At 39.1% G+C, this 16,505-nt stretch overlaps 2 protein-coding genes across 3 annotated transcripts in view; both read right to left on the bottom strand.

Moving 5' to 3' along the window:
• Positions 1 to 1,149: 1,149 nt before the first annotated feature.
• LOC311044202 (prominin-2-like) lies at positions 1,150 to 15,766 on the bottom strand. 2 transcript variants are annotated; one of them, XM_084055639.1, is made up of 24 exons: positions 15,711 to 15,766; positions 15,109 to 15,362; positions 14,024 to 14,070; positions 12,852 to 13,057; positions 12,014 to 12,134; positions 11,422 to 11,485; positions 11,105 to 11,194; positions 10,161 to 10,345; positions 9,917 to 9,985; positions 9,320 to 9,383; positions 8,962 to 9,112; positions 7,703 to 7,861; positions 7,182 to 7,305; positions 6,718 to 6,806; positions 5,620 to 5,704; positions 4,492 to 4,638; positions 4,080 to 4,151; positions 3,891 to 3,980; positions 3,276 to 3,329; positions 3,059 to 3,139; positions 2,898 to 2,966; positions 2,358 to 2,447; positions 1,860 to 1,972; positions 1,150 to 1,582 (listed from the first exon to the last, which is right to left on the bottom strand). In XM_084055639.1, exons 2-24 carry the CDS (start codon positions 15,329 to 15,331, stop codon positions 1,426 to 1,428), a joined length of 2,550 nt encoding a protein of 849 aa, XP_083911765.1. In that variant the 5' UTR covers positions 15,332 to 15,362; positions 15,711 to 15,766; the 3' UTR covers positions 1,150 to 1,425. The 2 variants fall into 2 exon arrangements, with proteins under 2 accessions (XP_083911765.1, XP_083911766.1); XM_084055640.1 differs by lacking the exon at positions 3,059 to 3,139.
• Positions 9,146 to 16,505, bottom strand: part of rnf181 (ring finger protein 181) — a 33,308-nt gene continuing 25,948 nt past the window's right edge. Inside the window, exon 7 of the mRNA XM_084055643.1 lies at positions 9,146 to 9,155. The gene's annotated coding sequence lies outside the window, so the exon portion shown is untranslated. The remainder of the gene's footprint in view (positions 9,156 to 16,505) is intronic.

Here is a 16,505-nt window from a genome sequence, read left to right as displayed (position 1 = left end):
GCAGCGTGAACGGCGGCGTCGCTTGCCAAAAAGGACAGATCTACATGCGAACGACGCGTCGCGGCGTGACGTGTTGCTAGCTTGGAGATCTGTTTTTTTAGGCAAGCGACACTCGTGCGATGGATGATATCTGCCGCCACATCTGCACACAGTAGTTCGGGAATGTTTTCACACCATATTGCTTCATATCTATTCTATAGCTATATACATATATATATACAATATATAATATACATATACAAATACAGATAAATATAGATATAAATGGACTTGGTCCAGAGAAAGCTAATAAAGTGCTTAACATGTGTCAAGACCAGTATATATAGTACATAATCACTGCTCACATCTGGAAAATACACGTTGGCATTAGTGGAGGGCATTTGTCTTGGAAATGTGCATGAGCAACCTGTATTTATGGGCTTGTAGTGCGACATTTGAGGTTGATGTAATCAATGCATTATTAGATAATATAAAAATCCGTAATTTGTTAAATCAATCCATATGCGAAAAGTACGTGCGCCGCCCGGGAATCGAACCCGGGTCGCAAGAATGGGAATCTTGCATGATACCACTACACCAGCGGCGCCCATGATGTACTACGGTAAAACATCCCTATTAAATCTAGTATTTGTGCCATTCATTTGATAGATTAGGTAAATAATAAACACAATAGGCTGAAGACGGTGCTGTACGTGTATTGGTAGTTTTTCGTTTTTGTTAAAAAGTTAAACTCTATATTCTGATAGATTATTCTGGTGTTTTTTCAGTAAACAGAAAATATATTTTCAGGTGGGTCAGCAATTTCATCCAATCACGAGAGAGAACCGATTTATCTGCTTCAATTTTAACAGAGATGGGCAGACCCCCGTTACTGAACAAACACTCTGGTCTAGGAGTCTTCATGATTTTCAGGACAAGGACCCTTTAGCCGAGAGAGAGAGACAAATCAGGGATCCCAACTACTACATAATATCATAAATTGTGTTGCATTTCAACGTTTTTATTTATTTATTTAGAAGGAAAAAAAGAGTTCCTATACTATTCCTGTTGAAGACCTATAGCAATGATTAGGCCTAACTACGGGAATATAGAGCTAGCTATCTAACACTTAATTTAACAAAAAATATCACTTACACTCCCTTTTTTATCTCCACATATTTTTTATTGAAGGATTGTCACAGTTTACACTTACAGAATAAGAAACAGTGATAAACACCACACAATTATTTATTGTTTAATTAGGGATTTAAAAGCATAACAACTCAAAGAAGTATCATGGCACAAAATCCCAAATGATAGCACTTAAAAGCATTAGCTACAAACATTTATTTCCAAGTCCTCGATGGAAAAACACAACATACAGTTGTGTCATGTGTGCAGTTGTATATTGTCAGTGCTCCATATATCATTACATTTAGTTTTTTTTTAAGTGTTGTCATATTTGCCTTTTATTTGTTGTGTTTTGAAGCTCATGACATCACTGAGCTCATCTAACATGATATTATAAAGGTTAGACTTGTCTTTCTCTGGCTGATGATTCTGCTCTCCTGGTTTCTTCTCAGGCAGGACGAACATATCTTTCCTGCAAGAAAAACAAAAGATATTGTGAGTGACCGTTATATTTGCATACTCTGCCAGACTCAAACAATTTCACATATTAAATTTTTTACAATTGTTATATTCATTTTTCCAAAAGCTTTGGTCGGTAAAATATAACCTTGGACTGAATATGTGCCATGCACTTTGTGATTTGATTCACAAGGAAACTTCATTAACTCAGCGAATTAAAGTTTGTATTTTTTTGCCCTTTCACCAAACAGGCATAAGCATAATTATGTTGTTGTGAGAATTGCACTTACCCAGTCAAAACTGGTGGTGGAATGCGTCGCAGACGTGTCACCACATAAACGCTCAAGACTAATCCAAGAACTGATGAGGCACAGCACCACCCCAAACAGAGCCAGAAGGCATTCTATATGAACACAATGAAAATATAAAAACAATACATTTGATATACAGAGTATTTGAGATGTTATGTTTTCTAGAGCAACTTGGAGAACATAACAGTAGCAAACATCCTTGATTGGTTAACAACATTAACAACCAAACAGCAGCAAGAAATATAAGAGTTTTATTTTATGTGAAAATGGCTATTTTATGTTTACCTATTTAGTTTTTATTTCAATTGTCTTTTATTGTTTTGTCTTTGTCTTGTTTTTTTGTTGTTGCCTGCTGCATCCCTTCGCCAAAAGTGCTGTGTCTTATAAATGCTGGAAATCAAGCCAATCAAGCCATTCTAGATGAGTGTCAACTACATGTCTCAAAAGTACAAAATGTAATGAAGATGTCTCACTCACCCATGGGTCAACCACATTCAGGCACATTGCTGTATACACATTGTCCACAGACCTTGCTAGCCAATTGCAACCCATAGCCTCATACAAGATCTAAAAACAAGAAATATTCAAAGACTGACATGAGCTTCCATTGCACATGTAAATCCAAGTCATCCACAACCAGAGGAGCTGCATGTAATTATGGGACCCATGGCATAATATCACACCAGACTCACAATATTTATTAAACAATAAAAAATCTATAAACTGTGGTCATTTATGGGGTCCTCGACCTCCCAGGATGCTCAGCATTTTTCAGACATTTCAGTGACCACACCACATTGACTCTTGACACATCTATGTAAATCCATTTGTCACAAAAAGATTTTCATTATCAGTACAGCAGAAGTTCTTTAGAGAGCCACAATTATTGCAGAAGCTCTCTAGAGGGCGACAAGGAGAATGTGATTGAAATAGTCTAGTGAACCACACAGGCACTCCATATGAGCTTTTTTTGAACAATTCATTATGTTGTAGCCTGTTCATTGCTTCTTCACCCACCGAATGCCGGACCCAGCCCAAGTAGTGCACTAGGGATCTCTCTGCTTTCTGCTTCGTGCACTGGGACATCTGAGAGAATAGAACACATAAACTAAAATGAAGTCAGAATGTGTACAGCAATGGGAACATCTTTATTAAAAGAAAATATAAGAATCTCTTACATTAGCCACGATATACGGGACTTGGACTTGCATTGCTCCTTCAGTCACATTAACACCACTCAGGGTTTTGTCAATATTAGTCTGCAGGTATGAGAGAGGTTATTCCAATAGACAACATGAACTCATTTACATAATTGTCCTTTCTATATCATGCAAATAACACTTTTGTAATGGGGGCAGAAATGCTTGAAGAGTGCCTGTAATATTCAGTACCTACCTTGTATGCTTGGTTTATGTGTCTCAGAGCTCCAACACTTTCATTCATCTTGACCTAAAGCGCTCAGAAGATTTATGGAATGTCAGCTAAACATTCTTGACATTTGATGGATAAACGATAAAGCTCACAAGAGACAGTGAGACACCGTCTCAGTATTGCCATCTACGTCAACTAAAACATCCCATTTGTTAGTTTTATACACTGCACTGGAAATAATCTGTCATTTAGATTCTATTGATGCACATCACCGAAGTTGCTAGTACTCACATATCAACCTGTATGAGTGCTCTCACTTATAACACACACACCATACATCTTCATCCCATTTATTTGGCATCTGGCCATAGTCAAGAGCTAAGGCTCTGACCATCTGGTTCAAAGCATACAGATTGTTTCTACTGTGACATGTCTACATGACATGTGTGTGCGTGTGCGTGTGCATGCACACACGCACACACATGTCATGCACACACATCCAGATCACACACAATCCTAGTATTTAAAATCGGTGACACTTCTATGAAGACTATGCACTTTTTTTTGCAAATGGATGTAATCTTTTTTGGCTTGAGGGGACATGATTTGACTTGACACAGGTTGACACAATTAACTCACAGCGTCTGCTGTCTGTTGTTTGACCAGGCGGTCCAGGTCTCGTGTTTTCTTAGCCTCTTCTTGTAAATCGGCCTTAATCAGTCCATTTTCCTGACAGAATAGATGCAGAGGCTGTAAAACACTGCACACAGTTTACAGGATGTCAGGATCTGTCTTTTCACCTTATTGCTTTGTTGGACAAACACCTACAGGGAGTTGTGCCTTCTCATCCAGTTCCACAGCCAAATTATTAAGGTCTCTCTTCACAACACGTGTGTTGAGCTGAAGATGCAAAAATAAGCAAAGAAAAATTTTACTCAACAACTCGACAACTAAGGAGTAAATAGCCAAACATGTGCATGAATAGAAACAGCTTGGGAGACACACAAAGTCACACTTTGTAACAACTCACACAGTCGTGTGTACATGTACACAGAGACACACACAGACAAGTAAAGTCAATGAACAAATGGACACATTGAAAGAAACACATAGATACAGGACACACATACATGTACAGTAAACACACCCACCAAAGTGCATGCATACAGACACAGACAGAAAGGAGAAGAAGAGAGCAGAGAAAGAGAGTGAGATAGAACTGATAGCTGTATATTCATACCAGTGACATCAATAAATTGTAGTTGATGGTATCAAGGCCAATATTTCTGAAGGCCTGTATGCCCTGCTTGCCTGTGTCAGGCAGCAACTTCACTTCCGTCATGTCTACTGAGATGCTCTCAGCAGTCTCGCTGAAGTTCTCCATGTACTAGAATGAAAATGGAACAGGTGGACAGTCAAAGTACAGCCCATATTCTGTATTCTAAAGTTATAACATATGCCCATAAGAAATAACATTAAAGTAAGTCAAAAGATAACGTTAATGAGAAATGTAAAGCCATGACTATCCAGCAGTGGAGGGACAGGCTAAAAAGCATATCTGATGGAAAGCATTACAGCTAGACTACATATGAGGACAGAAGATTTCAATATCAGATGGACACCGGTAGTACTGCAGCTGCCCAGACTGATTAGGGATGCGGTTCTTTGTACGTTTTTCTTTGATGTGTCTGATGCTATTTTCATTTTTTGTTTTTGCCTGTTTTTGTTTTGTGTATGTACGTATGTCCATATAATGTGATTACAATGTATAAAAATGGAAATAAAAGTCAAGTGCAAAAAATATTTCAGTTTTGAGTGTCGTTAAACGAAGCAATTTAAAGATGCCGTAAGTGATTTCTTTCTTTTCTTTTGTGTTAAAATAAGTGTTAAGCTCTATATTCCCATAGTAACCTTTGCTATAGTGTGTTTGTTCAATTAACAAGGGTCTCCCCATCACTTCAGCTCTTAATACCAACATCCAATCAGGAGAGAGAACTCATACAGGATAGAGGATAAACAAGAGAAATTGGAAGTGAGCTGACAAAATTGGAATAGCAACACTATAAAACTGAAGCTGATAATTGGGTACTTTCTCCTGATTGGCTGACCACCCACCTGAAAATGTATGTTCTGTTTAGTAAAGATCTAGAGAGACGCAGAGACCCCTGTTACTGAACATACATTCAGTAACATAGTGCTTTAACCTTTTAACAAAAAAAAACGTTTAGTTTTAAACAAAACGTATCACTTACCCTAGCTTTAATTTATCCATTCATAACAGGTCCATTACATTTGTACACTCAAGTAAGACTGAGGATTACAGAGTTGGAAAAAATGCAACTGGTAAATGCAATAATCGGACCAACACCTTGGTAGTATTGAGGAAATCTTCCAGGTCAAATAGTTGATTAATATCCATACTGTGAAACATGGAACGTCCTTTCCCACAGCCCCTGGAAATAAAGTCAAATTACAGGACACAATTTGTTCCACCTGAAACTCACCACAGAAAACTAAAATCCAGCACAACTGGCTAGGCTGTTCCAGTGAAAAGACTCTTTATCAGCTAGTTAACTTGACATGTCATATTGCATTGCATTGTTATATTGCATTTTCTAATGTAATTTGTCTATGTGCAGACTACACATATGTGTTTAGTTTCCGAATGGATAAAATTGGTATCGAAACCTGAAAATAAGGGACCCCTATTACTGAACAAACACTCTATCGCACAATTAGACGAGCCGTCACTGTGGCCTCCCCTGTCCTATTGATAGTATAGGTTCTCCCACTGTATGTGTACAGTTTGCGGAGGAAGCTTCACAAATCACCATGTGAAGTTCAATGGTGAAGCCGCACTATACATAAGTCTGTCTGGAACTCTGTATGACAACCTCCCTGCATGGATGAACTGGCTGCTTGTGGGCATGGTTTGTGTCTACTGTAGCGACGGTCTATATTACTAGAAGTGAGTATAATACAATAACTACTGAAAAAGAAGCAGGTAGCCCATATGGCGAATACCTTCATACACTCCACGGGGCCACCCCATAATAAATGGTAAATGGTGCATTCATCTAGTTAGTACCTTTATCTATAACACTTTAAAACAATGATAAAAATGTGTCCTGTTCTGGTTGCATTCATAAGTTATTCTTTAGATTTCACTTAGAGATTACAATAAATGCTATTTTGAGAGTATATCATTTACGTATTGTGATGTATTTAATAGTGAAACAGGAGCTGTGCGTGTCTCAGTCAATCGCAGCAACAGGGGCGGGATTGGAATTCACATGGAGTTAGTTTGGAAACCTAACTCCATGTATCCAAAATCCACACACCAGCTGTCCACACATCTTTTTTTCTGGCTATAAGCACTGTACCGTGAATGTACTCGATTTTCTTCTTTGTGACCATGGTATACATGTATGACATTATCACTCACATACTTAAATAGAGTACTTACTGATAGACGGCATATGTGTTGGGGTGAATATTCAAGCTTTGATTTCCTTGATTGAGACTGCTGAACAGGTTTCCCTGCTGGTCTAGGAACTGTGTAGGTAGAGATTGTAATAATGAAGCTACTGGACAACAAGAGCTTGTGACAACCGGGCCAGTTATCTGATAGGTGTTCAGTTCTGTGCATGCCTGTGGCTCTCTGAGGTGTGGCCGGTGATAGTTGGGGAGCAATGAAACAGTGACTGACCTCATTATAAACAAACAAACAAACAAATACATTGAAACAAGTTGGTCTGGGGATGTGCGGTCGAGGCTTTTAAACTTGTACTTTATACAATATCATGTCCTCCATTCATTTGTATTCCTTATAATTTGACACAGCAACAGCTCAAATTTAATGGAGAAAACAACAATAATATCAACCATTTGATTTAACATTTACACCAATATGAGACCAATAGCACTTACTGTAAAAATCTGACCACTGGTGAAGCTGTGGCATCCCAAAGTGTAAGCATTCCCTCCAAAGAACAGGGTGACAAAGACTAAGATGATGGAAACCCAAGAGAATGCACAGTTCAGAATCATAGAACTGTGGAAACAAGAAACAAATCATTACTATTAAGTATAATGAATGCATGAGCAGTTATCTGCAATCACATAATTTTAACATGGTCACAATATTGGCAAAATATAGGACTTTGGTGTGGGTGGACATAATCTTAGTTTAGTTACGGGAGTGTGTGTGTGTGTGTGTGTGTGTGTGTGTGTGTGTGTGTGTGTGTGTGTGTGTGTGTGTGTGTGTGTGTGTGTGTGTGTGTGTGTGTGTGTGTGTGTGTGTGTGTGTGTGTGTGTGTGTGTGTGTGCGCGCGCGCGTGCGTGCGTGCGTGATACTGATGAAGGGTTGAAGAAGTTATGACAATTTCCTAATGAGGCAGAAGCAGAGGCAGAACAGAGAACCATTGCTTTTAACCAGAATGGCTACTTACACTTTAAACAGGTAGAGAGCTATTCTTTCCAGTCCCATGTCTGGGTACAAGGAGTATACTTTGGGGTTGAACAGCACAGGCAGTCCCAGAGAGATGGCAGTCACTAAGAGCAGCACTATCAATAGCATCACTGTGCACACTGTAACTGACACTCCCCACCTGTAGAGGGCATCACATACACATGTAATTTTGTTGAGCAAATAAGTCAACTGAATTATAATAAACAATAGTCAGTAAGCAGATTTGTGTGGTTTAAATGTGAAAGATTGTGGTTAGCATTCAGAATACATAACAGTAGAAATTTCAAATGCCCACAAAAGCTACTAAACCTTCTAGGCAAGGAACAAGGATAAGTTATGCAGGGATAATTAAAGAGATTTACATGAGTAAGGCGGGCCATGCCGGGGCTGGCCTTGCTGTTGCAGTCCAGACAAAAAACATAAATAAATAAACACAATGTGATTTGGATTATATGTATGCTGTATTTAGGTGGGAAAGAGTGGTGTAAGAGTAAATGCTGTTTTACTGTACTTGATACATGAAATTAAGCAACATTTTAACTGGTGTTATATACACACCAAAAGGAAACTGGCACCAATACATAAAAGGCATGAGGAAGAAAACCAACTGTTTCATTGCACCATGTGAAAACTAGTTTGATAAGTCCTCAGTGGAAAACCTATCACTCATCATTCAATTATGAGGTCAGTGCAGCTGTTTGAGCTACAAGAGCACTAGTTATATTCGTCTCTCTCTCACACACACACACACACACACACACACACACACACACACACACACACACACACACACACACACACACACACACACACACACACACACACACACACACACACACACACACACACACACACACACACACACACACACACACACACGTCAGACCAGTGGGTAGGATCCCAATCTGTACTGTACTGTAACTATGAAGAGCAAGTTACTAGATGTGCAGTTTGTGAATGAAGAACCGAGCTTAATAGTGTAAGGTGTGCTGTGAATACTGTATCAGTGTCAGCTGAGCTCTGTGGTTCTCTGTGAGTATTGGTCTACTTTTGTGGAAACATACATGGTTTACTTTTGTGGGGAGTCTGGGGACGTTCATACCAAACAACTCTGTTCTCATTTTGATGGTGTTCAGTGTTCAGTGATGCTGCAATTCTATGGTGCAATTGTGACTTACAGTACAGTATGTACATTTTAATTAGGCCTTCTGGTGGGGATAATAAGAATGCAAAATATACCTGACATAATCGTAGAAGGCTATGGCTCCTTCATATCGCTGGATGATGGTTCTCAGATCAGAGACCACCTCAGTGAGAGACCACAGGCTAGGGAAACTCTGGCTTGCATTCCTCAGTGACTCTTGGATTTCATTCAGCTCCAACAAGAGACCTACACAATAAAATGTTAATTTAACCAAGAGTGTTTTTACAATCTCAATTAACTGAGGATTATACTAGTGTTTCACACAGCACATGTTATGCTATTGGAGGGAGATAGGCAGGGAGGCTGGAAAATGGAAATAAGGATTAAAAATAAGAACATTGAACAAACAACTTTGTTATTATCCTGGAGTAAATATTAGACTGTGGGAAATACCTGTGAGAGCAGGTGCCATCTGGTTGGAGCAAACTTGAGGAATGCCATAGAATGTGCTGTTACACTAAAAGAAGATACGGTCAAACAGTAACACTTAGTTACGTTCAAGTCATTTTCAGAAAAAGATCACAATCACACACATTCTTTGACCATAAATCACCACACACTGCATGGGAACTTGTACTGCTATTCATAATGAGGCACACATATGCTGGTAGATGGCAGATCAACATTAGACAACTGGTATATGACCACTAGATGACTGAGGACTGGAGGACCTGTTGATGACCGATAGATAACCGGTAGATGACCGGTAGATGGTAGATGACCAGTAGAGGACTGGTACATGACTGATACAAGACCAGATGACCAATAGATGATTGGTACATTACTGGTACATGACTGGTCAATTACTGGTAGAAGACTGCATGGTAGATGCGGTGACCACATAATCGCAACATACCGGGTTTGATTCCGACTACAGACCTGTGTTGCATGTCTTTCCACTATCTGCTCTCACTCAATTTCCTGTCTTTCTACATTGTATGGTCTAAATAAAAAGCAATTAGTAGTAATCATAATATGTGTCATCCTTACATGTGCCACAAGACCCTCAAAAACACGCTTGGGGGGCATTGAATCCAACTTGTCTTGTACACTGGGGATCTGAAATGACAAATTCACAGATTGGAGCAAGACATGGTCACACAGCAATAATACAAGTAGGCATATATGTTATACCAATGTTTTAAATTGTATATTTTCATATTGTCAACAGGCCATGGTTTATCAATTTCATTATTTCCGAGCAAATGACATCATATCAGATATGATACAATACCTGACTGTAGTCAGCATCAGTCTCCAGGTTGCCAGAGTCAGGAACATCACAGACAGCGCATCCTTTCAAGGTATTCAGTTGGGTCTGGAGTTGCTGCAACCCTCTCTCCAGCATTATGTGTCTGTCCTGCATGGCAGCTCTTGTTGTCTGAATGATCTGCAGGTTGTCAATGGTATCAGCAGCATCTGTGTGTGTGTGTGTGTGTGTGTGTGTGTGTGTGTGTGTGTGTGTGTGTGTGTGTGTGTGTGTGTGTGTGTGTGTGTGTGTGTGTGTGTGTGTGTGTGTGTGTGTGTGTGTGTGTGTGTGTGTGTGTGTGTGTGTGTGTGTGTGTGTGTGTGTGTGTGTGTGTGTGTGTGTGTGTGTGTGTGTGTGTGTGTGTGTGTGTGTGTGTGTGTGTGTGTGTGTGTGGTGATGAAAAATCACACAGACAGGAAGTAAATATGTACAGATGAAGTCATTGGATAAACTGTATGGCAAACACTGAGTTAAAGTTGCTGTCTTTCAAAGAAGGCAAAAACTATTGTGTTAACTATTTTAAGTGGATCTGATTGAAATAATGCAACTATCTCTCCTCAAATCAAAGACAAACAAAAGACAGAGGGAAAAAACAAGGTCAAGAGGAGAAAATATATGACTGGACCATATAATTACAATTTTATTAAAATATCCGATCTATACTATCTACATGATCTACTTCTGTAAGCTTGTAGATCGGGTATTTTGCTGGTTTTTGAACATTCAACAGGTACGAATGTTCAAAAACATTTTTAAAAAGAAAAAGAAGAAAAAGGTGTGGCAGAGGAGAAGCAAACAGCATACCCTGCACTGAAAATCTCATGGCAAAAATCTAAAACGGGTTTGCGTGACAAATATAGTATGCATTGTATGTTTTGAACAAAACACATCATACGTAACAATGCGCTTGTCTTCTATAGATGACACACCTCTCACTGTAAGTGACAAATGTCCGAGGACTATCGGAATATCACTGCTGAAAGACATGAATATTGTTGCTCCCACGGTGTCATTAGCTTCTGAAATGATGAAATGGTGCATATTCTTTAACATATGTAAAACAAATGAAAGTTAAACAAATACTCTGACAACGCAATGCAGCATACTGTAACGTAAAGTAAAACTATGTTTGTTTTAAATAATATGTATTCATAATTCTTTGATTTTATCTTTACTTTTAATCACATCAGAAAACAATATACACACAGAACATTATTAATCAAAACAACCAGCAGATTTGTATTACCATTTATTGCCTTTGAGATTTCTGCATTGGGAATATTGTACTGCTCCATGATGGCTTCCAATCTCTACAGAGGACAAATGAATAATATTATACCAGTAAACATAGTGTAGCATAAATTGACTATTGCATTTTGTATGTTAACAGTTCTGATCTGAGAAACATTTTCCTCATCAACCCAAATTAAGCATATGGTATGTTCATGTGACATAGCTAGTGATAGTAAGTTATTTTAAGCATGTTTGGGTTTGTAAAATTATTTTTCTTTATATGCATCTTTTTATTGATCTTTTTATATTATTCATATTTAACTTAATTGTTACATAACCACTTAAACGCAGGCAGGCAGGCAGGCAGGCAGGCACGCACGCACGCACGCACGCACACGCACACGCACACACACACACACACACACACACACACACACACACACACACACACACACACACACACACACAGGCACATACTCGTTCAATCATACAAGAATAAATTATTAAATTACAAAGAATATTTGGGAGCTGAGTACTATGTTATATAGCTCAGACTCAGATATTATGACAAATAATGTTGAAGCTAATGTTGACGTGATGAAAACCTCAGGGATAGAATGTAGGTTGTCCTGTATGATCCCAACATTGGTGTCGAAATGTCGGAGACTGGGGCGCATGTTGACATGGGTTCTGTTGTTGGCTGTGAATGCTAAAATCACCCCTGTCCTGCATATGGACAAAGAACAGAACATACTGTAATTATTACCTGCCAACATTAGTACAAAGACAGCTAAAGAAAAATGTGTAGAATGTACATGTATGTGACAGAGAGATTGATTGAGAGAGGCGGAGAGAGAGAGAGAGAGAGAGAGAGAGAGAGAGAGAGAGAGAGAGACAGTGCCGGCTGCAGACAGTAATAAGCAGGGGGGCATTAATTATTCTAGGGGGGGCACCTGCCTGTCCCTCACGCACGCGCGCGCAGCGCGCGTGCGTGATGGACCCGTGCGCGCCGGCGCTTCGCGCCGGCGCGCGATTTTTTTCGGTTATTGGATGGATATTTTACTTTTTTGGGGTGTTTTGTAACTCTATTTCGGTTAATTCGGTTCATTTACCTTGCCCCTATATGCACCAACAATAAATACAATTACAGCATTAGGCCTATAATGTCTTTAATGTAATGTCGGCATTGCATCTCCACAGGCACAGACTCCACAGCGGGAGAAAAAAAAGGCAGGCTATACTGCGCTGCGCTGCGCTGCGCTGCTTGAAAAAAATTAAAATAATAAAAACATCTGGCCAATCTGAACTGGGGGGGCACAAAGTCTAATCTGGGGGGGCATTGCCCCCCAATGCCCCCCCATAGGGCCGACACTGGAGAGAGAGGATGAGATGAGGTGAGGTGAGATCAGAACTATCCTTTCTAAGCTCATCTCTTTGCCTTACAGTAGTAAAATTGTGATGAGAATGAGGCAGCCAGACACGCCGATGTCCTTGTAGTAACTCTGTGACATGGACGAGGGGTCGCTGCTCTGTGCATTCGAACTGTGAAAATACTTCCAGACAAGAAGTCCACCGGCTATTGGCATCAGTAGAAGGTAAAGCAAAGCCAGGATCAAACAAACCACATACCCTGCCTCATAACGCGCCAGCTATGGAGGTGGAAAGACAAAAACAATTGTCAATGACTCTCATGTTTTCTCTCTTTCCTTTCTCGTTTTCTTTGCTATATGGGAACTGAATTTCCCCATGGAGATCAATACATTCTGGTCTATTTATCTATGTATTGTTTAGCCAACTTTGTAGGTTCGTTTGTCAATGCTGCTGGTTAGGGGCGGAGCATATCCACATCACACTGATCATATTCTAAAACACACATTCCTTAGTATAATGCTAAATATTAATATATTATGATTAATGATAATTTTATAACCATTCTTTAAACATCTTGTTTTAACTCACTGTGGATAACTTCACCAAGACAATTCATACAGTAGTGCAACGTGAATCGTAAATCACATTAAAAAGTATTGAATTCACTGTCAGATACTTTCCTGTGACGGTCTCTACTCTTAGTACGTGGAGCTTATAGTTGCACAGGTAGGCATGCTCTATTGCAATTATCGGCACAATTAGAACACCTCATATTGCTTGGCCCAAACTAGTCAGAAGAGTTGAAAGCAACAGTGTTGACCAATACAGTTGAGATTATAGCATTTCAGTACTCACTACTACACTGCAATACATTGTTTTACAATAGAAGCTATATTGTAGTAACATGTAGTGTTAGTAATGTGAGATAACAACATTAACAGAAATACAGTTGCAACAAACCCTCCATAATTCATGGAGGGTAAAACAGGTCATCCTTTTGGAGAAAAAAAAAGATCACTTCACACCTCCACAAGAATAATATTCTTGTGTCTAATGATAAATATTTAAATGGAAAAGAATAGTTATTGCAAATGTGGAAAGTAATACTATATAATATTTACTTAATAGAATTATCTACAAAATGTACTACTCATATTTACATATATATATATATATATATATATATATATATATATATATATATATATATATATACACAAACGAAAAAAAAAAGTTTGCCGTACCTGTTGAATGTTCTGTGGTTCATTTTTCCAGGCTTTGGATACAATATCTAAGATACACAAGTGAACATGTTGTCATTGTCTGGGTATATTGTAATGGTTATGATCTAAACATGTTGTCATGTTATCATTGTGTGCATATTGTAATGATTAGATCATCTCCGCTTGGCCGGCGGCACGGCCAGGGGCAGGGATTATGTTTTCGTCCCTGTCCGTGAGTATGCCTGTCTGTCAATGAGTCTGAGAGCAATCTCGGACACTGTCAGGCAGATTGGTGTGGATCTTTACACACGCACTCAAAGTAGGCCAAGGAAGAACCTCGACAACCTCCTTTTTAAATCAGCCTTCATGATGGCGCAATAACAGGCCGCAACACGTTTTGTCCTATAACTCTTGAACTGTAGGACATACAATCAAAAAAAAAATCCTATGATCATGATGTAACTCCCCATAGGCCCATTTCCGCCCAACTAGATTTTGAGTTTTCTTCAAAACACACTTTTGCACTAGTCCTACAGATTTTGTCCAACACACACAAATCAGGACACATTCTCTCTGCAGACATGTGATGAAGAGTACCAGTCATATTTTTTATATTCCTTTTCTATTGGGTACGGGTGGCTTCCACCAAATTAGGCACAAATCAAATGATCTTATGAGTCATGGGAAAATGACCATCAAACAAGGTTTTGTTACTCCATTCAGTTTGCCTGTAATTTCCTTAACAAATTTGTGTCTGGGGCCTATTTCTTTCAAAAAACACCATATTTCATGATCGTAATCTTTTATTTGGAAGGAAGGAGCCATCCATTGTAAGACAGAAAAGGGGTAGCTAATATTGCAACAATATTTTCATAGCTTATGCAGGCACAGTATAGTGCCAGCCAAGTGTCTCCTGTTTATTTTTGGGGGCTATCTCAAATCATAGATATTTCAAAGTCAATATGAAGCACTCCAATTACTGTATTGACAAAAAAAAACGTATGTCTATTGTGTGTGTGGGCGTGCGCGTGTGTTTTTCTGTGTAACTGTGTTGATGATGAACAATGAACAATGAACCAGAAGAACCAGAAAAAAACATTTCTCACCTTCAGGTAGAGGGTTTGGCTGCACCACCTTGAGAAAGGCACGGGCGAAGTTGTAGAGGGGTGCAAGGCCATCTTCAGATCTCACCACCCTCCGAGCTACAGGTTGGGTGAAGGAGATGAAGGGCTGTGTGTCATTGTCACCACTGGGACAATGTTGAGCCTCCGCAGCTCCCAGTAGGAACATAGAGGCCCAGAGCAAGGCAGTGAGATGGAGCCGCATCATTCAGGCAGAGGACAACCCCCACTGATAGGCTCTGTAAATGTGACATGCCATCTCAGTTATGTCAAATATGGTTTAAGCAATACGTTATCATAATCATGCCAGCACACAACAAATATTCCCTATATCTTGGAACTGTTTCATTTGAATCCCATTTCACTATCATTATTATTATTATTATTAATAATTATTATTATCATTATTATTAATATGTATTCAATGTTATGATATGTAGCTTATAGCTAAAATATAGACAAGAGGTCATTTGATTGACAAGGATGAAAAAGACATTTGCCCTACAAAACAGTTGCCATAGTGTAGCCTACATAAACTTGTGCAGTGATTATTGCATCTATAGAAAAGAGTTTTAAATGTGCATTACCTTTGAAAAGAATGGGAGAGTACTCCAGGGACTGTCCTTCCTTTGGCGGTGCCTCGTTCATTCTGACAGATGTTTAAGATACTGTCTTAAAAAGCTTATCTGGGAGGTGTGTTAGGAACCAGTTAGTCAAGATCTTATTCCCAAGCACAAAACACACATACTTGGTCCAAGATACTTATCATCATCCTTATGACCCAAGAAAACACTAGAGACCATACAATTTTCCTTCATTTCTGATGATGTTTTAAAGAAGGCTCTCCTCTTTCTATATACATTATTCATGATTCAAGAGGGGTTTATTTGTCACTCACTCATAGAGGAACAAGCAGCAAAATGTTGGTGTGGCATGTTCCGCAAGACTGTGCTAACAATAATCACTCAACAAAATAATTATATACTGGTTGTGATGAAAATAAGAAAATTTTAAAAAGAGAAGAATATATAAAAAATAATGTTGCAATAGTGCAGGTAAAATAAAACAATAATAAAAAGAATAACTAGACAAAGTGCTCCTCGGAGCACAACTCTCCGCCAGAAGACTTGTGTTGGTTCGAAGGTCGCGAAGGTCGCTATCCCTCTTGTATATGTAAGTGTCCTATCCATCCTGTCTGGGTAAGTGTCCTCTTCCGTCCTGTCTGTGTAAGTGTCCTATCCCTCCTGTCCTATCCGTCCTGTCTATGTAAGTGTCATATCCCTCCTGTCTATATAAGTGTCCTATCTGTCCTATCTGTCCAATAAGACAGATAGGAACAATTGGACCGCGACTACTTGACTACTTCCGGTTCGAAGTGGCCG

The sequence above is a fragment of the Gymnoscopelus microlampas genome, assembly GCF_963454915.1.
Source record: "Gymnoscopelus microlampas genome assembly, chromosome: 4".
NCBI classification, from domain to species: Eukaryota; Metazoa; Chordata; class Actinopteri; order Myctophiformes; family Myctophidae; genus Gymnoscopelus; species Gymnoscopelus microlampas.
This window is presented reverse-complemented; position numbering and strand designations above follow the sequence as displayed.